We start from the raw sequence: 26,014 nt of genomic DNA, 5'->3' as shown, positions 1-26,014 counted from the left end.
TTGCCAACCATTCTGAAAGTCAGAAGGTAACTGAACGCTTACCTCTTCAAGGTACGTTAGCCGTCCAAATAATAGGACCACACCTATCACCTATTTCACTGTAATGTCCCCAAACTGCACCTTTGAGCTTGCACCTGTTTGGATCAGCCCTTGGCCGCTTCTTAACTAGGACTATGCAACATACCCATGTATGCGTACATCTATTCTCCCTTCTTTTTCTTCATTCTGCTGTCTCTCATGCTCCCTCACACCCCCTCTTTTACTCTGAGTAGCTCTCTCTTTATCTTTAGCTCTTTAGCATTTTTCCCATCGACCAGTATTTTCCCAACAGATGCTTTGCTCACTTTTTCAATGTCTTTTCACTTCCCTTTTTTCATTCTCCACTGACAAACCCATCAGCTACCAGCAACACTTAGTCATTTTTTATCTCTTCTGCCCCGCAAGATGACCCTCCCCTCATGCCTACATCTGCTATAATGTTGACTGACTCTGTCTATGTCATTCTGCTGGGCTTGTGGTAGCCCCCAACAAATCTGGGCCCATGTTTTTTAAGTCTTTGCATCTAACCATGGATTTTGGTGCATTCCCAGATTTAGAGAAACTTGAAAATATGCAAATGCATCAAAATGCTATGCTTTCCCAACTATTGTGCAAGCATGCCTGCATTTGCGCTAGGCTGCACACAGTGTACCAGTGCAAGTAGAGAGCAGAAATGCTCCCTAACTTTGTAAACATGGAACATTTCGGCTCTCTCCCTTTCAAGCAAAGCAGCGCAGCAACCTTTCTTGCTGCGCCGCGTTGCCTCAAAGTTTAGACAATGGGCCCCTGGTTTAATGCCTAAACGTTCCGAATATCAAGAAATATCTGATACACTACTTTACTTTGCTCCGCTTAGCCAGTGATGTTCAGTGGCATTATGGTTCCTTGCGAGTTGGCACTTTTACTTTGTCTAAATTGGCAGGCTTAATGAACACACGAGTGACGGCTCGCCTTGGTCTGTAACTTCTTTCTAGTGGTTAGGGCACCTTCCATCAAGTTTTCAACCTTTATTTTGTTCTTTTCCTTATTCTCGGCAGAGCTATTGCCATCCATTGAGGACACCTCTTCTGTGCTGGTTTTGTGAAAGGCTTTAATGGAGCAATCCCATAGAGGCCTGTGCTTTCTGGCTGCAAGGCTTCAGTCTCCAAATCCCTCAAGTGATGAAGGCCTGGAGTGGCTCAACCAAGAGGATTAGAGCTCTGGCGATAAAGTGGAAGAGATAAGAGGATTCCCCCCAATACATGTGGTGGCTCCGTCCGAGGCCTGATGAATAGAGGAGCAACGACTCAAGGACCTAGATATTTCTTCCAGTCAAAAAGTCATGCCAGGAAGGCATGCAGGGTCCATCACTCAACTCCCTTGTTTCTAAACCTTTGAAACGGAGGTATAGCTGCAGATGTAGTCTTCCCTCACACCGACGAAGAGGATGGGATTAGCTGCCCTCCTCAACACACTAAGGAGGTTTGCGGTATGCCATAGGGACACTGGGAAATCTGGAAGTCCCTAAAGAGCGCTTACTGGGGCTAATGCTGGGGCCAAAAGTGGGTACATTCAGCAGAAACATCATAGACTTAGCACTGATCATGGCAAAATAATAAATATTCTGTGAAGTGGAGATCATTTCTACATCCGAATCGGACTAGATGGAAAGCTGATTTGACTAGATGTGTAAGAGTGGAAATGGATGCAGCATCGATCATCTCTCATCTGTGGTACACCTAGACCAAAGTTTGTCCTGGAGTAGGGACCATCATGCAGGATTTTATAATAATTATCTCCCACAAAGGTCAGCCTTCAATGCTTGTTCTTTCATTTGCTTGTTCTTTAAATTTCTTAACGGAGTGATAACAGTTTTTCCTTAATGACTAATATAGTCCTAGGATTTAAAGTGCAAGATTCTTGTGTAAATTAGTCAATGTTACTTTGTTATTACATGTTCTCCAATTATCATAACCCAATATTACTTCTTTATAAAAGTGCAACTAAAGTACCTTATGATAGTGTTAACAATGTCACAGAACCAAGGGCGGACCTCACTAGCTGCACCTCTCTGCTTCGTTCCCTTTGTAAGTGTTGACAATAGTAGTTGGTCGTGGTGGTGTGCACAAACCGCTCCTCCTGCAAGGTGCAAACTGCCAAGCAGTTGGGATACTGTGAAGAATTGGAGCTGTGCTCTACTAGACGTGTCTTTACCAATGACAGAAACTAGTCAGTTCCTTCGTATAAATCAATTCTTTATTTCAGATTTCCAGGAAAAAACACATGAGCTCCAGCCAACGCGTTTATCATTGTAGACGGTAATAAGTATCTGAAATATCACGTCTCAAACTGTGAATCAATATTCTGATTGGGCCTCCTTGATAAGGGCCCAGTGTGTGCCAGCGGTCGAGAAGGCTCCTTCCTCACTCCAGGATGCAAAACGAATTATCAAGGAGCCCCACACAGAATAGTGATTCACAGTTTGAGAACTGATATTTCGGATACTTATTACCGTGTATAATGAATTTGGGGTAACCATTCGCTACGGATCTCTAATAGCTCCCATTATATTTTTATGCCCTGACGAAGTTCAATCTGTTGAACAAAACGCGTTGGCTGGGTCTCATATATTTCTTCTGGAAATCTGAAATAAAGAATTGATTTATACGAAGGAACTGACTAGTTTCTGTCATTGGGTATAGACACGTCTGGTAGTGCACTGCTCCAATTCTTCACAGTACTTTATGATAGTTGTTCCATTACTTTGGTATTTGCTTTTACAAATGTTATACCCCAAATTAGGGGTATATAGGAGCCACCAAGCTACGTAATTACCGCTTGCCTGCAGGATCAAATTTTCAAATTTCAAAAAATTCCTTTCAGCATTTTTTTGCTTTTTTTCAAGAACTTCGGGCAAACGCAGAAGATGTGAACCAAAGTTTCTTCCTTATATTTCCACAGTCGACCTCCTTGGTTTTGGGACTGGTCCTTCCAGGTTGGGATTAGATCTTTTCTTTCTCACATACCAAATCGGAACTGCATAAACTGGTGCTTTATTGACAATGAGAAGTGTGCTGTGAGATACTCCTGGGGCAACAGTTTTTAATATAAATTGATCACTGTCCAGGCATGTCGTCTTAGCTTAAAGGTGTTCTTGTCTGTTAAATGCGACAGTTGCTTGATTGTAGCCTGTATTACTTTGTAAAAAGTCTGTTTCCAAATGCTCGCACTCCAGGCTTCTTGTACTCCTAATTCCTTGATATCCTGGTTTAGATGTTGACCCCAGGATCCTGTTTTATTATTCTGTTTTTGCTCCTCAATTTCCTGCCAGCACAAATTATTGATGGATCCTCTGTCAGATGCGTGAAGTCTCCAGCATCATTTTATAAACGCACCTGTACATTGATGTTTTTGGTTCAACAATCCAAACTCTAAGCGCACTTGGGCTGCGGATGCTGATTTCTGAATGTTAAACACGGTTTTATATACTCTTGTTTGTATTTTGTTTAAGATAACTACTTCTCGACCTTTTAGCGTTTTCATGCCATATGTCACTGTTGGCATTAACTGGGTGCACATTACTGTTAGCAGATGGCCTAATGAAGGACAGCTCAATTTCTTTTTTAACACTTTGAAGTCATAGGTTAGTGATTGGGCTTTCGCTTGCATTGTTTCTATATGTTGCTTACCTTTCATTTGGTGTTCCACGTTAAATCCCAGATAATTATATGCATTGACTTACTCGACTTTCTTCCCTTCTTGGAACCAAGAGTGCTTCTTGTTTGTTGAGTCTACCAGTCGTACTACGTTTGTGTTTTTTCAGGTTTAACTCTAACCCTTGGGTGTCCATATAACTTTTGAGGGCCTTCATGCTTCGTTGCAATCCTATTGACGTTTGGCTTCATAGGGCAATGTCATCTGCATACTGAAGAGATCCTATTTCCTCTTGAGCCAAAATTGGCGGATGGTAGTTGATGTTCTGGAGTACTTCTGTGGTATCTGTCAGATATATAGTAAACAAACATGTTGCTAAAACGCACCCCTGTTTTAGACCATTTTTTGTATCAATTTAGTTAGTGACACGCGTACCGTCTCCAATTTCAACCTGGGCCCAAGTTCCTGTATAAAGCTGTGATTGCCTTCAATAGGCTATTTGGTATGCTCCATGAGGCCATTTTTTGCCATAAGTGCCCCCGTGGCACTCGGTCAAGTGCAGACTTAAGGTCTACAAAGCAGGCAAGAAGCTGAGGTTTCCTTTTTTGGCCTTTTCTGCTAATAATGTCAATGTAGTTAGGTTTGTTAGTGTCCCCATGCCAGCCCTAAACCCTGTTTACATTCGAGGTAAATGCTTAATGGTTCTAGCCAAGATTTAAGATGCTCTACTACACAGGCTGCGTAGAGCTTTGCCTCCATGTCTATTAATGCTATTAGACTATAACTTGTTGGTATTGACGGGTTTCCACTTTTAAATATTGTCTGGAAAATACTTCCTTTACAAGAATCGGGGATGTTGTCCGTATGATGTAGCTCATTAAAGAAAAGTGTGAAATACTGGGCCCAGTAAGTTATATTTCCTTTAAAAAGAGTATTGGGTATTCCGTTCAGTCAAGCTGCCCCTTCTGATTTTAATTTCTTTGTGATTTGTTCTAGTTGTTCTTTGTCCTCAGCCGGTGACAGATTTTCCTTACTGTGAATTGTATTCACATTGTCCCTTTTGTCGGTAACATATTCAGTCTGTCTTATTAAGGCTTGACTTGTGCTCATTTTAGAGTCTCCTTCCATTTGGTCCCACTTTCCTTTGGGTTCTGGTTCGGTGTTCATTTCAGGCACGTGTGTTGCCCTCGCGGCTGCATTTATCCCTACGTTTTGATGTCATGTCTGTCAGAAAGACAAGCCATTTATCATCTGCCAGAATTGTTTTACTATTCTGTTGTTTACTTGAGACAAGAAGTCTGTTCCACAGATCGACTTAATATCTTGTTTTTTTTCCCAACAACTTTTCTTATACTGGGTTCTTGGTTTACGTCATCTGCTTTTATCAGGTCTTATTCCTTGCTTTAACTGTTTTGTGATTTTTCTGCATTCTTGCAGTATTCGCATTTTTTCATTACAAAGCTTCCCACTATGCCAAGGTTGCTTTCCAGTTCCCCCGTTGTGTTTTCCTTTTGAATTGTTCTTACATATCTGTTTTTTGTTGGGAATTTTTACAATAGCGTGTTTTTTAACTGTTCCCATGCCTTCTGTTGTTCTCCTTCTTTTAATTGCTCATCGTCCCAATTGGTGTGTTTGTTTTTTATTGTGTCAATTGATCTAGCATGTTGTACACCTCCCTCATCAGCTTATCTATCCCCTTTCCCCGCCATTTTAACATTTTTAAATTAAATGTTACAGGAGTCGAAATTAGCTCTTTTGTTAATTGATTCCACTCAAACTTGTAATGTATTCGAATGTTGAGGAAAGTGGTCGCTCTCCGTACGAGTGCTTATTTGAAAGTGGCATACCTGATGCATTGCAAATTCACTTACTAACGTGTGGTCTAATGTTGAACACTTATTTCCACTCAGAAAGGTGATAGAAGCCGGTGTGTCCTTCTTTTGTATTCTCATTCAGAAGCCTTTGTCCAAGTTTTCCAAATCGGTTCCATAAATGTTCCCGCTTGGATGCTGGTTCTTCATCTTCTTTTATTTACATAGATCAGTGCTAAAGTCTCCTCTGATCATAAAAAGAGCCTGTTTATATTGTCTACGAATTGTTTTGAGTATTTCACGTAAGATTTTCATATGCTCCTCTTTTGACTCTTTTCTTGGGTGGATATAAACATTTATTAATACGATTGCCGTCTACACCCAGCTGTCCTTCTGACTTACTATTATTATCCCTGGATCTAATTTATCCCAAATTCCAAGTGTTCTATTTGCCAGTTAAAATTTGTCAAACAGAAAAGTGCAAGACCTCCTTTAGGATGACCAACTTTTGACGTCTTCACTGCCAATTAATGATAGCCTGTGTATCCAGTAATGTATGTTGGTTCTAGACACCACGTTTCCTGCATCAGTATTCTGTAATAATTTTGGAGAAATTCCATGATTTCGTTTTGTTGTAGCAGATTTTCAAACCTACGTACGTGCCAGGAGCAGATACTGGACCTGTGAAGAACTCTGACAGGAGGAAAGACTGCTTTGCTACAAGGATTGCCACTCTGCTAGACTGCTTTGCTACCCTGCTGCCTGCTGATCTCTGCGCTGGTGAGTACAAGGACTAGACCCATCTCACTTGAACCCAGAGTGACTCCAAGGGCATGCTGGCTTGCCTCCTCGGGGCCTTCAAAGAATTCCTACAACTCTGCAACAGCACCTGGACTCTGCCTTCTGTGAGTCCTTCCCTGCTAAGTGATGCCAATCCAGTCCTGGGCCCTTGAAAGGTAGCTTCTGCTGTACAGAACCATCAAAATCGATGGAGTGACGACTTTACACTGATCGAAACTGACGCATTGGCCTTTGATGCCGCTGCAGGAGCCGATCAACGACATCACTTCAACGGACTGTGCAGCTGAACGATGACAGACAGTGTGGCTCGATGATGATGCAGTGCCTGCATCGTAAAGGGGTTCGTCAATGAAGGCTTCACCGTTCACTCGTATCGGAACCAACGCTTCGAGTCTTTGAAATCGATGCTTCCTCCAACCAAGGTACATTTTCAGCATCACAACCAGACGCGAAATACCTGGACAGAAAGGCTGCGCCTATAATTGATGATCCAGGGGTATGGGAGACGATACATTGAATGATCGCTCTTGCTCTTAGCAAGGGACTGAGACTTGTTCCGGCCAATTTTTAAATAAAGAACGATTGCTTTTGAATTTAAAAAAAAGAGACCGAGATCCAATCCGGCCATTTTATCCATTACGAAATAAATATGAATTCTCCATTCATTAACCGCAATCTATCAGTGTAATATCTCTGCTTCTTTTGAAGCACCACACATATACTCCCAGTGTGAGGAGATGCTCTTACCACAGTGCAGTCGCACCGGTGGAACTGGTGCCATATTGATATATACACCCTAAGGAGAAAAATTCTTGAGTCCTGAAGAAGGTGGCCCTATTGGAACTTTTGCCACCGAAACGCGTCGATGCCCCTTTTTGTTGGAAGTTAAATTTGGTTTAGCCATTAGTTAGCCATAGACAGGGATTGGAGACTTATGCCTGATACCGTCTATTGCGTACCCAAATTAACAATTGTATGACACAGTGTTTGTCTCTTTGTGTTCTCCTTTTTAGGCACATAATTGATTCCATGTGGGAATAATTGTGTTTTTATCAGAATTGTTCTTATTTTGATGCTTTGATGTTTCATATATATTGACATTTATAATATATATATATATTTCATACAAATCTGCTTCAAGATAAGTGCTTCAAACATATTAGGTGAAGTGTGGGTTTGAGTAAGTACGGATGTGAATGTTTGTTTGGTATGAAGTGTTAACTTCAGAACGTTTTCCAAAAGGTACACATATTTTTTATACATTTTCAGCAAGACTTGCGTGAGTCCTGTAGTTGGCCTGCCCTCCATCGTGGTCGGCCTTAGCGCTATTTGACTCTAAGCACTATATTTTCATTTTAGCTTTAAAAATTCATCACTCCAGTTTTACTTATTGGAATGTTGTCATTTTGGTCTTGTTTTACTCATAGAAATATAATCTATATAAACCCTGTGTGGAGTATTTTTGTGGTGTTTTCATTGTGTAACTGTGTGTGTTGCACAAATACTTTACGCATTGCCTCTTTAGATAAGCCTGAATGCTCTGTGCCAAGCTCCTAGAGGTTGAGCACAGGTTATCTTTTAGCGTGTATCTATCTTACCCTTACTGGAGTGGTGGTTCCTGTTTGGAATGGGTGCATCCCTCTGCCAACCAGAAACCCCTGTTTTAACACTAACCCTCAGGCACTCTATACATGCACCGACTGAAGAAAGCATGGTCCTAGACAGTGACGATAATCGTGAGGTCATGAAACACTGATGCCTCCCTTGAGAACCTTAATTCCAACACTCCATGTGACATTCTGTCATTATAATCTCCACCTAACCCAACAACATCCAAACATGACCATCTTAGTTTCATCTGAGCCCCTAAAACAACCTCATCAACATCATCCGACTCCGACTAAAACCTAACGTCCCTCATCATTTTTGTATTTCTTTTATTTAGCGGATGTCTACAGTGCGGTTTTACCATATGGTATGAGTGAGCTTTACAGAACAACAATCATATATATTAATTATATATATATATATTCTATATAACTTTCAGGGGAACAACTAGGAGAAGGTGAATGTAGGCCTTTTTGAGGAGAGGCTTGCTGTAGGGAAATATACCAGTGGAACAGCAGTCACATCTAATCAGCTGTACTGAAGATTGTCCATAATGGGGGACCATGCCATCTCAAACTATCTTAACTACATCTTTAGGCAATGGACGTCACATCACCAAGAAGCCAGCGAGAGCGGTAATGATAATGCCTTTGACTTCAGTGATATCACAAGAAGTGACATCATATAACCATTGACCCTTAATTCACCTAATAAGTTAGGTCACAAACATTTGACCCTGAAGACATCAAATCAATTGAGATTACTGCATCCAAGAACCCCAAAATAAGTTTACACTCAGTATATTATTTAACATTTTTTTTTTGAATGTGCATTTTAGATACCACCTCTATTTTAACTAGGTTGATGCACTATATGCCTGGGAACATTATGCATTTCTATTTTTAGTGCGTAAAAAGGATTTCTGCCCCACAAAAAACTGAAACAACAAAAAAGATAACACTGGCAACTGAAAGCAATCCTACCACAGATGACTGCACCGGCATACATCAGTTGGGATGGAGAAAGGTCCACTGCATAGCTCTTGAGAGCGCCTCCCATTGCAACTACCTCAGCCCACATGATGATCAGGCACATGAGCTAAGGCCGTCCTGGGGGGCTCTGTGGTCAGGCGGGCACACCATGTGCACCTTCTTTTTAAAGCGAGTGACTGACATCTCGCGGGGCTGCATACGACTGACATTGGTGACAGGAAGTGATTGCAGTCGCAGGGAAGTTCGTTTTTACCCGTTGCCTGCAAGGGAGAGAGCTTGATTGCCTGTGCAGTGGTGTTAAATTGTCTCCAAGTCCCCTACAATTGAGCTCTGATCTCACCCATGTGGATTAGGTATGTTGCATGCATGATCTGTCTGCATGGATGAAAGAAGTGTGTTGAGTTTGTTTAGTGTTTGTAGTCCTGACCCCACTGGCTTCCATTTTGTATGGACAGAAGCCAAATGGCACCTAAGATGGAGGGTCCGACATCCAGTGTCAATTCGAGGTCATTTCAGAGACGTTTGCCAGACTAGAGAGCGCTTCTGAAATGGGCAGCAGAACCATTTCCGTGTTTGCTTGTCCGCCATTTCCTTGCAGCCGTCTTCTCGTTTTTCCTTTCCTCGTCATTCCGCGGGGAAGCTGTTTTTACCATTTCATCGTCATCATTTGTACGCATCAGTTACTCTTATCAGATAATTGATTACTGTAATATATATACATGACCCTTCACCCTTAAGTAGGACATCTGCAGCACTGCCCACCACGAGAGCAGTGAGGAGGTGAGAAGGGCGTCGATAGGCCTGGACTGGACATGTGGCCAGCAGTGAGAAGGGCGTCGATAGGCCTGGGCTGGACATGTGGCCAGTAGTGAGGAGGTGAGAAGGGCGTCGATAGCCCTGGGCTGGACATGTGGCCAGCAGTGAGGAGGTGAGACGGGCGTCGATAGGCCTGGGCTGGACATGTGGCCAGCAGTGAGGAGGTGAGACGGGCGTCGATAGGCCTGGGCTGGACATGTGGCCAGCAGTGAGGAGGTGAGACGGGCGTCGATAGGCCTGGGCTGGACATGTGGCCAGCAGTGAGGAGGTGAGAAGGGCGTCGATAGGCCTGGACTGGACATGTGGCCAGCAGTGAGGAGGTGAGAAGGGCGTCGATAGGCCTGGGCTGGACATGTGGCCAGCAGTGAGGAGGTGAGACGGGCGTCGATAGGCCTGGGCTGGACATGTGGCCAGCAGTGAGGAGGTGAGACGGGCGTCGATAGGCCTGGGCTGGACATGTGGCCAGCAGTGAGGAGGTGAGACGGGCGTCGATAGGCCTGGGCTGGACATGTGGCCAGCAGTGAGGAGGTGAGAAGGGCGTCGATAGGCCTGGGCTGGACATGTGGCCAGCAGTGAGGAGGTGAGAAGGGCGTCGATAGGCCTGGGCTGGACATGTGGCCAGCAGTGAGAAGGTGAGAAGGGCGTTGATAGGCCTGGGCTGGACATGTGGCCAGCAGTGAGGAGGTGAGAAGGACGTCGATAGGCCTGGGCTGGACATGTGGCCAGCAGTGAGGAGGTGAGAAGGGCGTCGATAGGCCTGGACTGGACATGTGGCCATCAATGCAGAAAGGCAGAACTTGTCAGCTTTTTCCTGTTCTCAGAAGTGTGTTAGTGGTTTCAACCTGGCCTCAACCAGCAATGTGGGGTGCAGCTCCACCCTGTAGGAAGCATTCTGAGAATCTGTCCTACCCTCCTCTTTACGTCCGTCCTGCGCTTCTTGCAATTGTGTCCATCGCGTCAAAGTGGGGCAACAGCATTTACTCGTTAGGCAGACTGACTCGGATGGGGTTGCCTCAAGCCTCCTGAACAATCGTTGTCTTTATTGAATACCTTGTCTGTAAGTCTGCATTTTAGCCACTAGATTCTATCCCCTGCAACATCATCGCTGTTCAGCTTTACTGCTATGGGTGGAGTACTTTTCCCCTTTACTCATCATGTATTTTTCTCCAGTCATTCTTCTCATCCTTGTCTAACGGTATCGCATTAGCTAATCCTTAAACCCTTTCCAGTTACTTTCTGTCTGTCTTCTTTTCGTAACTCACACAATTTCTTCCAATATTTCTTTTTTTTCACTGTGTCCATCTCGTTATTCTGTGTTTTGTCTTCTTTTAGTTGTAGTTTCACTCTATTTCCTTGTTCATCCTTATCTTTCCACTTCTCTTGCCTCCTCCTTGTTTCCTCTTCATCTCAATTTTCTCTTGTTTCCTTTCCTTTTGTTTAGCCTTACCATATTCTCCAATGCGCACTTCTTCTTGCTAACCCCTACACACCTACATCTTCTCTTATGTGTTGCAGGAGATTTTGCCCTGAATGATTCCAGTGGGAACCCAAACGGCTCTGTCCACCTGAGTCTGGCGTGGAAGTCCCCGTACGAGCCTCCTGGGGACCCTGCTGTGGAGAGGTCACATCATGGTGACTGCATAGACCCGAGACCTCTGGAGGCTCTCAGAGAGCAAGAGAGGGGGCTCCTTCAGGAGGACGGAGGTCTTAGGGCTGGCATCCTTGCACAGGTAAGGAATGGCTGCCAGCGGCGGCTCCTCCGCTAAGGCGACGGAGCCTCTCCCCACTCCTCTTTGAGCAAGAAAAATAAAATGATAATAACATGGTTATTATCATGTCATTTTTTGCAGATTTGGGGCTGGATTAGGGCGGGGCAGGAGGCACAGAGGGAGGAGTGGTTTGTGTACACTAAGTGCACTTGGCTGGTAGTAGTTTGAAGTGATGTAGTCGCCAGTGTATCAATCTTGCCTGACTTCGAATTCCCTAGAGACTGCAGCCTCAGAAAAGTATGGTGGTATGAGAGTTTCAGGTTGCACTGTTCTTACATCAGTCAAGGTGGATGGGTTATTAATCATTAGGTAAGATGACACTAGTCTGGCATGGAGGAGTCCATTTTTTGCAGTTGTTGTTATTTCTTAGTGTATGTTTAAATATAGATATATTTAGTTCAAGTTTTGTAACTCATGAGGTCAAAACATTATGAGGTCCTGAGGCTGCGGACTCGTTTCTCTCTGCAGCTCATTTTGGCAATAAAGTTTCTCAAGGTAGATACCTTGCTGGCGGGTTATGAGCCTGATCTGTTGTGGAACCTTTGGCTACCAGTGTGCTCTTTTACCATCACCAGTTGAAAACAACAACCATCTGCTTAGAACAAAATGAAGTGAACATCTGTCTGCATATCCAGCTGTTTCAGAATGCTTTGGCAATTAAGGGCCCTGCTTGGACCATCATGCAGGAAGTCGAAGGAGAGTGTTTGTAAGTCCAGCCCAGAGGGCTTATCTCACTGGGTGCAGAGAAACACCTGCCCCGTCTTGTCCTGAGATCTCTGTAGGCTGAGGATTCAAACACGGTCACTGCCAGGAGGCACGGCATACGCCGGTAGCCCTCTTGATCCTGGGTAGTGGATCCCTCAAGAAGATTACCCTCTAAAGCTCCCAGATGGACAAGGAGGTGGCTAGAACACACACATTTGAATGGTTCTAGAGTAGATCATATTCATATGGATTTGGTGGATGTGTTGAGAGTTGGGGTACCAATGACCGTGGCGGCATCAGTAGCAATCGGAATATCTTCAGACAGGGTAGGGAAGAGGTACACGGTTGCCCCGGGGTTAAGCCTTAGGTGTTCCTTTCATCATAGCCTTTAGGACATTTTCCCAGATAGGAATTGAAGGAGCTTTAATCCTATATCCTCCTAGGTTTCAGGATTGAATAATATGGAAGGCAAAAAGATATAGAAGATTTTATTCTCCAGGTAGCATATGATTGAGTGTCGAGAAGCAGGGCTGTGTGACGAATTTGGCATTAATGATTATGAGGCATGGAGGATACCAATGATGGAATCAAAGAGAGGTAGAGTCCTCGATGGCCTCTGTTCTTTAGTGACGAATTCTCTGTATAGTAACCTGGCCAGGTTGTGGCTGACAAAGGGGTGTACCCCTGCTGTGATAGATAATCAAGCACCTTTCATGCAGATGGGCTCACAAAGAGAATTATTAAATTCCGCACGGATGCCACGGTCCTGGGTGATCTGAGTGGACGTTCCTTTAAGAATGACCTCTCAGAAGAGGTTTAGATATTTTATGCACCCGTGATTAATACACCATTGGAATTTCCAAATGGATAAAAGTCTCATACTTGTTAGAAAGAAAACGCACCCCTCAGCATCCCAATTATTGTATTCCTTTCTGGATGTACCTGTATCGGAGGCTCTGGCACACCACACTCTTGCAGTAAGCCTTAACTGCTCACTCTTGCTACCCTCCGAGAAGCAAAGCCAAAGCGAAAGTCCATGGAGTCCAGGGAGCTTGCAACGCTATCGGGCTCCCTTGGTTCCAGGGACAGCAGGCACACTTGTTATCAGCATTGTCCATTAGTCCCAGAGAACTGGCCTGACACCTGCCATGGAGAATCACCCTTCTCTGCTGTCTTTCTGGAAGACAACACGCCTTGAGTTGGCTGCCATTTCATGCCACCGAATACAAAATATGTCTGTGTTTTTACTATTATAGATATTGGCACGGATGTTGGGAGTTTGGATGTTTTATGCTTATGAGTAAATGTGATATCTTAAATTTTATGTTTTTCATGGTCTTCTGCATGTGTGTTCTGTGATTTGTCTGTATATATCTTCCGCTTGCATCGGCTATGCTTATATATGCTGTGATGTGATGTTTTGTTCATCCATAATTATACATTGTAATTATCAGTGTTTCTGTCTTCTGTATTTCTGTGTGCGTTGATGCATGTTCAACCTTGTAATGTTTATGTGCTGGTATTTAATCTATATAGCGGTGTCAGTGCTATAGATGTTGCCTCCTGTGCTTGTGTGCTCCTTGTTTGTGATTTGTTAGTACAGTCAATGTGCATGTGGCCTAGCACTCCATTCACACCCTTACTCTCTTCTATGCAGGCCTATGCAGGAGACACTGGGCAGCAGATTTCTACTTCTGGCTACAGGGCGAAAAGGACGTTGCAGTCCAACATCAGGAAAGTTACCTACTATGAGAGTAAGCCCAGTGGAGGAGATTACAAGGTGAGTACAGACCTCTGGTCGAGAGCCAGTCCCTTACTCTGCTCATCCGAGGATAGATGTCTATCCCAGTACTGCCGGATTGAGTTCCATGAAGAGCTGAGGTGCTAAAGGCAAGAGCTGCAGACGTGGTCATTGTGGGCAGTGAAACCCCACTAGATGTTCTGTACTTAGGGTGTGAAAGCTAATGAAGAACAGAGCTGGAGTCCGAGCAGATGTTCGAGAGCTAGGGGTGACAAAATGGAGACTGGAGCCAAGGAGTAGGGTCCTTAGATGCTGCACTAGAGGTCAGAAATACATCCTGAAGCAAGAACGCATATTCCAGAGCTAGAGCTAGAGGACATATTCCAGACTGAAGGGAGGTATGTCTAAGAAAAAGTCAAGCCTGAAAGAGTCCAAGTTCTAGGGCTGGACAATAGCAGAAACAGAAGTTTGAGTAGATATTCTTGTGCAAGGGGTGCGAGAACTGAGCACAGATACAGCCTGGAGTCAGAGCAGGGACTCCTGACTATGTACTAGAGCTTTGAATTTGTAGGAAATGGAGCTGCAGCAGAGGTTCCACAGCAACACCAAGAGCAATTATTTTACCACTGGGAGTGCAAAACAAAGGATTTTGGAATGGTAATGTTAGAAGTAAGTATAATTAAAGCCGAGAGGCAGTGTTTTGGACCTAAAGCTGCATAACGAATTCACTGACTTTATGCTTTTAGAAGACAAGATTCTGATCTGATTTTAGATTTGTTTGAGCATTAAGAAGCAGCGGTGATGGTGATGATTGCCCTTGCACAAGGAATCAAGGGGGAGGAGGCAGAGCAGAAGGTCTGATCTCCATCAGCCCCAGAAGAATACATCTGAATTAATCTGAGACCAGAAGTGGAGCAGCAGTCAAAAGGCACACAAGAACAGGGCTTGAAGAGGTAGCGGAGGCGGAGGAGGAGGAGGAGGAGGTCGGGGAGGAGGGTGGAGCTCAGAGGAGGAAAGTCTATGCTTTCTAGAAGTTCTGGAGGTGTATACATATGCAGTCACTCCAGAGTTGGGTCTAGAGGTTCAGAGCAAAAAGACTCACCAGAATAGGATCTTAGTTAAGGACAAGCCACAGCAAATCTCTTCTCCCTCTGGAATGGGTTCTTTTTAAGTCATTCATGGCTGGTGTCAATCCTGTAGCAGCAGTGGGGATCCACAACGGGGCACTGGCTGGTGGGCTTAATGAGGAGGCAGACACAAAAGACCATGCATGATCAGCTCTGGAGAGGAAAGGTCTGAAGGAGCTCGTGATCTGCAATTAGGTGCAGTGAAAATAAAGATCTGGAGGTGGTGGCTCTGTTCATTTTGGTGAGTGATGACCTTCAAGTCCTTATTAAAAAATGATTTCTCTGTATACTAACATCTCATACTGTACTGATGAGTGGTTGCAAACTAGCAGACAAGGAGCACTATGAGGCACATTCTCATAACCAAACAGGGCTGGAGCCTCGAAAAATATTCCCTAATCATCTCCAAGTTTGGATATGTACTATCAGTGAGGAGCATAAATGAGAGGCCAAGGAGAAGGCAGAGGAAGAGGGATAGGCTTTGGTCGCCTTGGAGAGGAAAATGAACTGATTGTCAGGAAGGATTTAGAGAGGGATTCCCAAGCACCTTAAACTCTCGAAAAGCAAAACCCTAAAGCCACTCGGAAAAAGAAGATAAGCCAGAGAAACAATGAGGAGGCACATTGTGGCAAGGGAAGCTGGGGCTATGGGAAGGGAAATAGAGCTCAAACTAAAGCTCTTATGAAGGACTGTTACTTCAAGCACCCACGCAGAACTGTTGGTTCTAGCTCCCTTGCACAGCTGTTAGGTCGAGCTCTCATGCGGCTCATGCTGGACTGTTAGGTGCTTCTCCCACGCAGTACTGTTGGGTTGAGCTCCGACGTAGGAGTATTAAGGTGAGCTCCCACACAGGACTGTTAGTCGAAGTCCCATGCAGAAACGTTGGTCAAGTTCCTATGCAGGAACGAAAGATTGGTGAATCGGAAGACTGAGGTATTTCTTTAAGCACTGGTGTTTGCACTAAGAATGTGCATCCATCCCACAGCTTACAGGCAAGTGAAAGAGGTAACAAATGGTGAGTCAGGGCACCTGGAGCACTGTCATATTATGTTCACGGTTTTATTAAGGTTGTCTGCATGTGCTGGGGGACTGTATGACAAGTGTTTTTCTATTTTATTTTTTTTTACCAAAGAAAGCCAGTCAAAGGTAGTAATGTAGTCTTCTCCTTTTCCAGAAACAGAGCAGGACACTAGCCACAACTGGTGAACCTTCTGAGAGCCCGCAGGTGGAGAGTCACCGAAAGAAAATGAAAGTTGGCTCTCTCAGGGAGGCAGAAAAGGAACCCATGAAGGCGCCCAAGAGGTTGGATGCTCCTGCTGGCGTCAGTGAGGTGGTCCGGCAGTCCAGTCCCCATGCACCCACTCGTCATCCCAACCATCAGCGCTACTCAGATGGAAAATCTGTTAAAAGGGACTCAAAGGAGGTAAGTACCGAGGGAACCAGGGAGCAGTGAGTTGGGTAAGGAAATCTGTGTGTGCCTGAACTGGGTGGAACTTCCACTTCGGTGTGTTCAGGGATGGTGGCATTCCCACATGTTCATCAGAGCTAGAGGTCTCTTGTCGACACAAGATGATCACATTTCCTCTACAGTTCGAAACCTAAGTTATCAGTGAAGTGAGATATTCCCACTCCTAAAATTATGTAAAGCCATGGATGGCTTTTAAGTATCCATCTGCAAATTTCAGAACCAGGTAAGTAAATAATCAGAACAAAAAAAGGATTTACCAGGTTAAACATATTGATGAAAAAAGTGGTACTTTACTACCTTGGTTTATGCCCCCAGGTCACCTCTTCATTCGAGGTTGACTCTGTTCACCATCAATTGGACACTCAGCGACCAGATGTGCCTCTCGGAAGCCCAGCATGGGGCCCATTCTGACAATAATGTAAAGGCTAGTGATGCAAGGCATAGTGCATTATCCAAATTCAAGACTTATGACTTATCAAACTACTAATGACCTGACATCTCCCACTAATGCAAAAGATCCACAACCTTCAACAAATTCATAGTTGAAAGTCCTAATCCATAGGTCCCAGTGCCACAAATTAGTGAAGTTGGTTCTCTTTTTTTTTTTTCTTTTCAAAATAGAACCGGAGTCCTATTCCATTATTCCTAGCTGAAGTATTCAGGTGACCGGCCTGCTTGAACACTCTAATTTTTCAATGAACATAAAAATGCAATGGCTAACAGGCTTCTTCAGATCCTGGTGGGTGGCACAATGGCCTGCCAGCTCAACAGAGGCTATGGTCTCCACTTCCCTGACACAGGACCATACACCATATTTAGGTATCCTAGACGTAATCCGGCATGTCTGTGCTTTCAGCGTCAGCTCCATGAAAGGCATTGAACTTTGCTGAACAGGTGTGATATTAATGTGCCTGCTTGATCAAGATTTTTTATTTTCTGAAAACAAAATGTACTGAAAGTTTTCTCTTTTTGCTCGTGAGGGTCCTTATGTGTTTTCCCTTCACAGGATTATCATGCGTTGCATGAGTGCACAGAGAAGGGGAAATGAGTAATGGTCGCCCTGCCAGTAATTAGGAATGAACATTGTCACTATGACATGTCAGTTCAGTGGCAGATGGCTTGCCAGGTCAAATTTTTATACTAGTGATGTCTGTTGAAGCTCCACCAGCTTTGCCCTGACATTTAATAGTGTGGGTGAACCACAAACGCGGTGGGGAGGGAGTATGGCCGATTTATGGCACCAAACGCCCTCTAAAGTACCATTGCAGGTGTTCCACTGGGGAAGCCGCAGAATCAGTTGTTTGAAAAAGATGACGGTCCTTGTATGACATTAAAGCAGGTGTTCCATGGCTTCTTTGCAGCCCAGAAACATGTTGAAGTGGCTTATTCTGGGGAAAATTTCTTCACTGTTCTGGCCCCTGCAAGGTGCCATTTGACTTGGTCAACAGTTTGAAAAACAGTTGCTGCTACCAATTCCTTTTTCTGCTGAACTTGGGGTAAAAAGGGTGAAAGAGCTAAGTATTATATATAAAGCTAAATGTTTTAGTGCTATCAATCTTGAAATGCCGCTAACCAACTGTGGACGCCAATTTTATCGGAAAATGTGTACAATATAGATATGTTCTAACAAGATTTAGGTGCAATATTATCCATCATTTAGTATCTTTTCCCAAAATTAATGATTAGTCTCCTATGCTTCCTAGGTACCCATGTGATAATGTATCAGAACAATGTACAGAGCACTTTATTCGTAAATATTATGGTATCTGAGGAAGCGTTTGATTGTACCGATTCTGCGTGAGCATAATTTTAGGCGTTAGAAATCTGCTATCTTCTTTCTCCAGCACCTACCCTATCAAAAACATTGCCTTGCAGTATTGATTTATGTATGGTACTCTGTGACTGTCTTAAAAGAAATAACAATTAATTGATACCAAGGTTTAGAATTGGGAACTTTGAATGTTCTTATTCTCAATATTAAGCATATTACACATGTTTTATGTTTTCAGATTTTTATGGCTTTTAACTGTTTATCTGAGTGTATTTTGTATGTATAAGTTAATATCTGCATACAGTCGTAATGGTGAAAGAAACCTAGGTAACAGGGTTGTCTTGTGACGGTGATAAAAAGAATCTGGCTTCCAGACCACACATCTTGATATTATTATACCAATGCCTATTGCTTTGCTTCTACGCGAAGTCAAAAACACAGGCATATTTTTGTCTAAGGATTTTCCTTGAGTTCTGTTTGTTTAAGGATTTGCTTTGACTTTGTCTAGTGCAAAAACAACAGTTGATGGACAGAAGCAGAACAATGTCATACATTGTCCCCAGTACAGAGATCTGGGCCTAAATCCATCGTTATTTTGCTCACCACGCCACCCCAGTTCAGACATGGCCATATGCAAATCAGTCTTGACCCTGTGCCTCATGGGAACAGTCCAGCCCGAACTGCGAAGCCATGTCTTCCCTGGACCGGAATCAAGCATCCTAGGACTGGTTTCGGGGTTTCAACCCACTTCAACCAGGATAGCTTGATTCCAGTGGCATGGAGAGCACGGGACTCCCGTCTGAGCATACCCGTCCCACTCGGGGTGACAAATGCAAAAACAACAGTTGATGGACAGAATGCAGAACAATGTCATACATTCACCCCAGTACAGAGATCTGAGCCTAAAGCCATCATTATTTTGCTCACCACGCCACCCCAGTTCAGACATGGCCATATGCAAATCAGTCTTTACCCTGTGCCTCATGGGAACAGTCCAGCCCGAACTGCCAAGCCATGTCTTCCTGGACCGGAATCAAGCATCCTAGGACGGGTTTCGGGGTTTCGCCCCTCTTCAGCCAGGATAGCTTGATTCCAGTGGCATGGAATGGAGAGCATGGGACTCAACCATTTGGTATCGCTTTGACTTTGTCTAGGGCATCTCTTTGACATGGCTTCTCTTTGATATGAAATCGCTCCCTCACAGCTGTCTTTGCTGGTTATTCTATTGTACAAGACACTCTATTAAAGTGTGTCTTTTGAGTTGTCTGGGTGAATGTTTTCTGTGACTCCTGCTTCTCTTTCCACAGGCATTGTCTTTGTTTAGTGGTTTTCTTTGTCTTCAGTTTTGCATTGCCCTTTGTCTTGTCTTGGTTTTTACCCGAAGAATCTGCTCTCTAGGATTTTGTATTTGTGGTTTGTTTGACTTCAGTCAGAGGGTTCTCTTTAAATAGTGATTCCTTTTTTGTTGTTGTTATAGGTTCTTTATTTTAGTAGTTTGTAGCCAAGGTATTTTACTTACCTCTAATTTTGCTTTGACAAAGGGTTCTCTTTTACTAGAGGATCTCTTTGAGTCGGCATTCTCTAATACTTTAACTTTAAATAACTCTATTTGAGGGAATTGTGAGGCTAATTACATGTATTAGAAAGTAGAGGCAAGGGTCATTGTTGGGGTTCAGGCAAATTGGTAGCCAGCATTCCAGAACAATCAGGGAATTTCATTTGGTTGCTCAAAATAGCACTTCTTTATCTCAGTGAAAACCCAACAGATGATAAATCTTGATTGAACTCAAAACACAAAAAACCCGACCACAGGATATTAGTTGATGGAAGGCAATTTTGATAGCATGGTTTCCATGTAAAATAAACACATCATTCGGAAACACCCCGGCGTTTACACTTTTCCATTAGGTAATTCTAAGCATATTTATTTGAATTAATTTTAAAGACGAAAAAAACGAAATATTAAATATGAAGCAAAAAAGAGCAGGCGCATGGGAGAGTATCTTTTAATTGATGAAGTGGCAATAGTCTGTGTTGTTTGTCTACCAGCGGGTGAAGCTGGGAGAAGTGGCCGCCAAGGAACCGATGAAAGCCCTGACTTCATGCCGCACTGTTGGGAGAGGAGAAGTGACAGTTATGAAAAAAGGGGCAAAGATGGGCAAAAGCAGGGGGGAAATCTCAATTGTTTTTAAACTCAAATGTAGAAAAGGAACAGTGCCATTAGCTGGGCTAAGAGTTAAGCAGGCTTGTTAAGAAGGAGAAAGTGAAATGGGAGTGCAAAAATGGAGAATTAGGGCTGCCACATAGCCAATATTTCACTGACATGGTAAGTATTTTTATTTTAAGGCTTGTAAAAGTTGAGCAAATGAGCAAACGCCAGTATATTTTCCCCTTTACAATATAAATTTGAAATTGTAAAACGAGGAAGAAATCACTTAAAAATATTATATAGCTGTCTAAATTCCTATTTCTATTCCTAAATAGTTTGCAAAGCATTGTCATATTACAAAAAATACAAAGGAGTTTATAAAATTTCAAGTACGTAGAATACTTTTTATTGTTTTTATTAATTAATAATTGGTACTATATATATATATATATATATATATAACGATCCAAAGAAGAGAAAACGCACTCTCAGAGGTCAGTCGTTTTTTTAATTAACAATCGCTACGCGTTTCGACACAACTCGTGTCTTGCTCACACGATTTTTTGCATGGTTCCTGAACGTACATATAGTCATACGTAAACACAAAAGAAGTACTAACATGTTGCTCACTCTAAGCTGTGCGTATTGCCGCCATTTCTGAACGGGTTTAGAACTCACGGCACAGGTTCCCTATCCTTTTCTTCATGAGGATGCCACAACACGCTCTATGAGATAAGAACTGCACATTTTATTCACTGTTCTGTAGCATGCACTGTTGTTATTTTGTTTGGCGCTAACCACTAAGTGGTTGTAATTTAGAAGTACTAACTGCTCCCAGCTTTAACTTGCCATCTGGCATTTGAGGCATGCTTTCAGATTTTACGGGTGCATTTTGAATGTGGGGCACTAGTCCTCCGATGAATCTACAATTGGGTTCTGAGTCCGAGAACCCCAAGCTGGGCGTTATAAATATACAATTAGCAGATTTTGTATTTCAGCATGTCAGCACGTAAACACTAACGTATGAGGCACTAGTCCGCTTGACATATATACTTATAGCTCACCTGGCTTTAGTAACCCTATTTTATAATAAATCTGCTAGTGTGAGGTAACATGCAATCGATAAAGTTTTTAGCAATGCTTTCAAGTCTGCACCAGTTGTTCATTGTATGGTAAACTCGGACCAGTCACCCAATTTTTCGTTACTATGATTTTTCATTACCATGACTTACAGTTCAGTAATGCTGAGTATTATCTTGTTGTACAGTCCAATTGCTGACTCCTTGTGAAGGGAACATGTACGTACTCATTGAATTCTATGAGTTCTAAACCCGTTCAGAAATGGCGGCCATACGCACAGCTTAGAGTGAGCAACATGTTAGTACTTCTTTTGTGTTTACGTATGACTATATGTACGTTCAGGAACCATGCAAAAAATCGTGTGAGCAAGACACGAGTTGTGTCGAAACGCGTAGCGATTGTTAATTAAAAAACAACTGACCTCTGAGAGTGCGTTTTCTCTTCTTTGGATCGTTAATTGGATTATCCGGCATTGGGTTCGCCGGACAGCGCACCACCTGACTAGGGCTTGGATCCCGGAAGGACCCGACTGGTATTGAATATATATATATATATATAACTTTTCACATTTGTCCCCAAACAAGCGCACTCCTCGCCAGGACAATAATGATAGCTCAACAAGGCAAAGGGGAGCACGTTTCTTCAAGTATTTCTCTGCCCAACGCGTTTCAAAATTTTCCATTCCTTGTTCACGGGCAGCAGCAAGGCAAAAACTTTATCAAGAGACTGTGAATACTTCCGCTTTATGACCTTTTAATCAGACTCAGGTGAGTATTCATATCGCAATGCATGCTGGTAAACACAGTCCGTTTTGCTTCAATGGCTTGCAGTGCTGCAAAATAACAAAAATTATAAGTTCAATACCCCTGATAAGGTGAAAGAAACAAAGCGCCTCTGTCTTGTCACATGTGAGCGTCCTGGCGTCCTGCATGGCTTTTCCTCACAAAGCCGTAGACCCACCTTTAGTAACTGGCGGTGGTGCGCTCAACGGCTGGACTCGCCGTAATCTATAACTTTTCACATTTGTCCCCAAACAAGCGCACTCCTCGCCAGGACAATAATGATAGCTCAACAAGGCAAAGGGGAGCACGTTTCTTCAAGTATTTCTCTGCCCAACGCGTTTCAAAATTTTCCATTCCTTGTTCACGGGCAGCAGCAAGGCAAAAACTTTATCAAGAGACTGTGAATACTTCCGCTTTATGACCTTTTAATCAGACTCAGGTGAGTATTCATATCGCAATGCATGCTGGTAAACACAGTCCGTTTTGCTTCAATGGCTTGCAGTGCTGCAAAATAACAAAAATTATAAGTTCAATACCCCTGATAAGGTGAAAGAAACAAAGCGCCTCTGTCTTGTCACATGTGAGCGTCCTGGCGTCCTGCATGGCTTTTACTCACAAAGCCGCAGACCCACCTTTAGTAACTGGCGGTGGTGCGCTCAACGGCTGGACTCGCCGTAATCTATAACTTTTCACATTTGTCCCCAAACAAGCGCACTCCTCGCCAGGACAATAATGATAGCTCAACAAGGCAAAGGGGAGCACGTTTCTTCAAGTATTTCTCTGCCCAACGCGTTTCAAAATTTTCCATTCCTTGTTCACGGGCAGCAGCAAGGCAAAAACTTTATCTAGAGACTGTGAATACTTCCGCTTTATGACCTTTTAATCAGACTCAGGTGAGTATTCATATCAAAATGCATGCTGGTAAACACAGTCCGTTTTGCTTCAATGGCTTGCAGTGCTGCAAAATAACAAAAATGATAAGTTCAATACCCCTGATAAGGTGAAAGAAACAAAGCGCCTCTGTCTTGTCACATGTGAGCGTCCTGGCGTCCTGCATGGCTTTTCCTCACAAAGCCGCAGACCCACCTTTAGTAACTGGCGGTGGTGCGCTCAACGGCTGGACTCGCCGTAATCTATAACTTTTCACATTTGTCCCCAAACAAGCGCACTCCTCGCCAGGACAATAATGATAGCTCAACAAGGCAAAGGGGAGCACGTTTCTTCAAGTATTTCTCTGCCCAACGCGTTTCAAAATTTTCCATTCCTTGTTCACGGGCAGCAGCAAGGCAAAAACTTTATCAAGAGACTGTGAATACTTCCGCTTTATGACCTTTTAATCAGACTCAGGTGAGTATTCATATCGCAATGCATGCTGGTAAACACAGTCCGTTTTGCTTCAATGGCTTGCAGTGCTGCAAAATAACAAAAATTATAAGTTCAATACCCCTGATAAGGTGAAAGAAACAAAGCGCCTCTGTCTTGTCACATGTGAGCGTCCTGGCGTCCTGCATGGCTTTTACTCACAAAGCCGCAGACCCACCTTTAGTAACTGGCGGTGGTGCGCTCAACGGCTGGACTCGCCGTAATCTATAACTTTTCACATTTGTCCCCAAACAAGCGCACTCCTCGCCAGGACAATAATGATAGCTCAACAAGGCAAAGGGGAGCACGTTTCTTCAAGTATTTCTCTGCCCAACGCGTTTCAAAATTTTCCATTCCTTGTTCACGGGCAGCAGCAAGGCAAAAACTTTATCTAGAGACTGTGAATACTTCCGCTTTATGACCTTTTAATCAGACTCAGGTGAGTATTCATATCAAAATGCATGCTGGTAAACACAGTCCGTTTTGCTTCAATGGCTTGCAGTGCTGCAAAATAACAAAAATGATAAGTTCAATACCCCTGATAAGGTGAAAGAAACAAAGCGCCTCTGTCTTGTCACATGTGAGCGTCCTGGCGTCCTGCATGGCTTTTCCTCACAAAGCCGCAGACCCACCTTTAGTAACTGGCGGTGGTGCGCTCAACGGCTGGACTCGCCGTAATCTATAACTTTTCACATTTGTCCCCAAACAAGCGCACTCCTCGCCAGGACAATAATGATAGCTCAACAAGGCAAAAGGGAGCACGTTTCTTCAAGTATTTCTCTGCCCAACGCGTTTCAAAATTTTCCATTCCTTGTTCACGGGCAGCAGCAAGGCAAAAACTTTATCAAGAGACTGTGAATACTTCCGCTTTATGACCTTTTAATTAGACTCAGGTGAGTATTCCTATCGCAATGCATGCTGGTAAACACAGTCCGTTTTGCTTCAATGGCTTGCAGTGCTGCAAAATAACAAAAATTATAAGTTCAATACCCCTGATAAGCTGAAAGAAACAAAGCGCCTCTGTCTTGTCACATGTGAGCGTCCTGGCGTCCTGCATGGCTTTTCCTCACAAAGCCGCAGACCCACCTTTAGTAACTGGCGGTGGTGCGCTCAACGGCTGGACTCGCCGTAATCTATAACTTTTCACATTTGTCCCCAAACAAGCGCACTCCTCGCCAGGACAATAATGATAGCTCAACAAGGCAAAGGGGAGCACGTTTCTTCAAGTATTTCTCTGCCCAACGCGTTTCAAAATTTTCCATTCCTTGTTCACGGGCAGCAGCAAGGCAAAAACTTTATCAAGGGCAGAGAAATACTTGAAGAAACGTGCTCCCCTTTGCCTTGTTGAGCTATCATTATTGTCCTGGCGAGGAGTGCGCTTGTTTGGGGACAAATGTGAAAAGTTATATATTACCTACTGGCGGTCGCCAGTAGGTAGTTATAGTTAGGACCCTGTTTCCATAGGAAAACCGCAACATTCTATTTGGAATAACTTTGGCGCCGGTCGACGAATCCTCGCAAAATTTTCAAAACTAATGGGGCGCTACGCTATGCTCCTACCCTGAAAGTCTCGGGGGGGATTCGTCAAGCGGGGGCTGAGATAAAAGGGGGGTCCCAAAACGCGTTTTTCCCATGCATTTTTCCATAGGACCTTTAGACACAGCTACAGCCCGAACGGCTGAACAGAGTTCCTTGAAATTTGGCAGAGAGGTAGTCTACAGGTCAAGGAAGTGCCTTTTGTAGGTTTGGTGTAAATCTGTTCAGTAGATTCTGAGAAAATAGCCTTTAAATCAATATATATATCTGAGCCAGCTTACGGTGCGCTTACGGTGCGCTTACCGTACGCGCACGCCGCCGTGCGCGAGCGCGATTCTGATTGGCTGTTAGATCTTAGTAAACATTTGAATCGGTCGAAACGAGGAAGCGGCGGCCGCCATTTTCTCTCTCGCAGTCTGAGAGGGGGTTAAAAAACAAAGGCAAAAAACATGTAAAGGGGCTGTTTAGACAGCTCCTAAGCACCTAGCGATGTTGAGGGAGTCCTCAAAGATCCCCCAAGGCCAAAAACGGAATTTTAATTTTTTCGATAATTTCGCCGATTACGCTTACCGTACGCGTACGGTAAAAATTAATAAAAAAAAAAATAATTATCCATACTATCCCCACTTCTCCATATTTGAGATGTAAAAAATTAAAATATTACCTTTCACAACGAAGCGCATCATATGTCCTCCATGTGCGCGAAGCGCACCGCGTGCTCACTGTGCGCGCACGGTGCGCGAAGCGCACCGTGCGCGCACGGAACGAACTGCGTTAAGTGGGCGCGCACGCCACGAATGGCGTAAAGTAACTTAGCATTTAAA

General features: G+C 43.7%; 1 protein-coding gene across 1 annotated transcript in view; it reads left to right on the top strand.

The window, feature by feature from the left end:
* Nucleotides 1-26,014, top strand: part of LOC146830538 (X-linked retinitis pigmentosa GTPase regulator-interacting protein 1-like) — a 429,819-nt gene that overhangs the window by 316,753 nt on the left and 87,052 nt on the right. Inside the window, exons 18-20 of the mRNA XM_085604749.1 lie at nt 11,216-11,430; nt 13,832-13,954; nt 16,217-16,465. Coding sequence (XP_085460875.1) covers nt 11,216-11,430; nt 13,832-13,954; nt 16,217-16,465 — 587 coding nt within the window. The remainder of the gene's footprint in view (nt 1-11,215; nt 11,431-13,831; nt 13,955-16,216; nt 16,466-26,014) is intronic.

The sequence above is a fragment of the Triturus cristatus genome, chromosome 5_1 (assembly GCF_964204655.1).
Source record: "Triturus cristatus chromosome 5_1, aTriCri1.1, whole genome shotgun sequence".
NCBI classification, from domain to species: Eukaryota; Metazoa; Chordata; class Amphibia; order Caudata; family Salamandridae; genus Triturus; species Triturus cristatus.
This window is presented reverse-complemented; position numbering and strand designations above follow the sequence as displayed.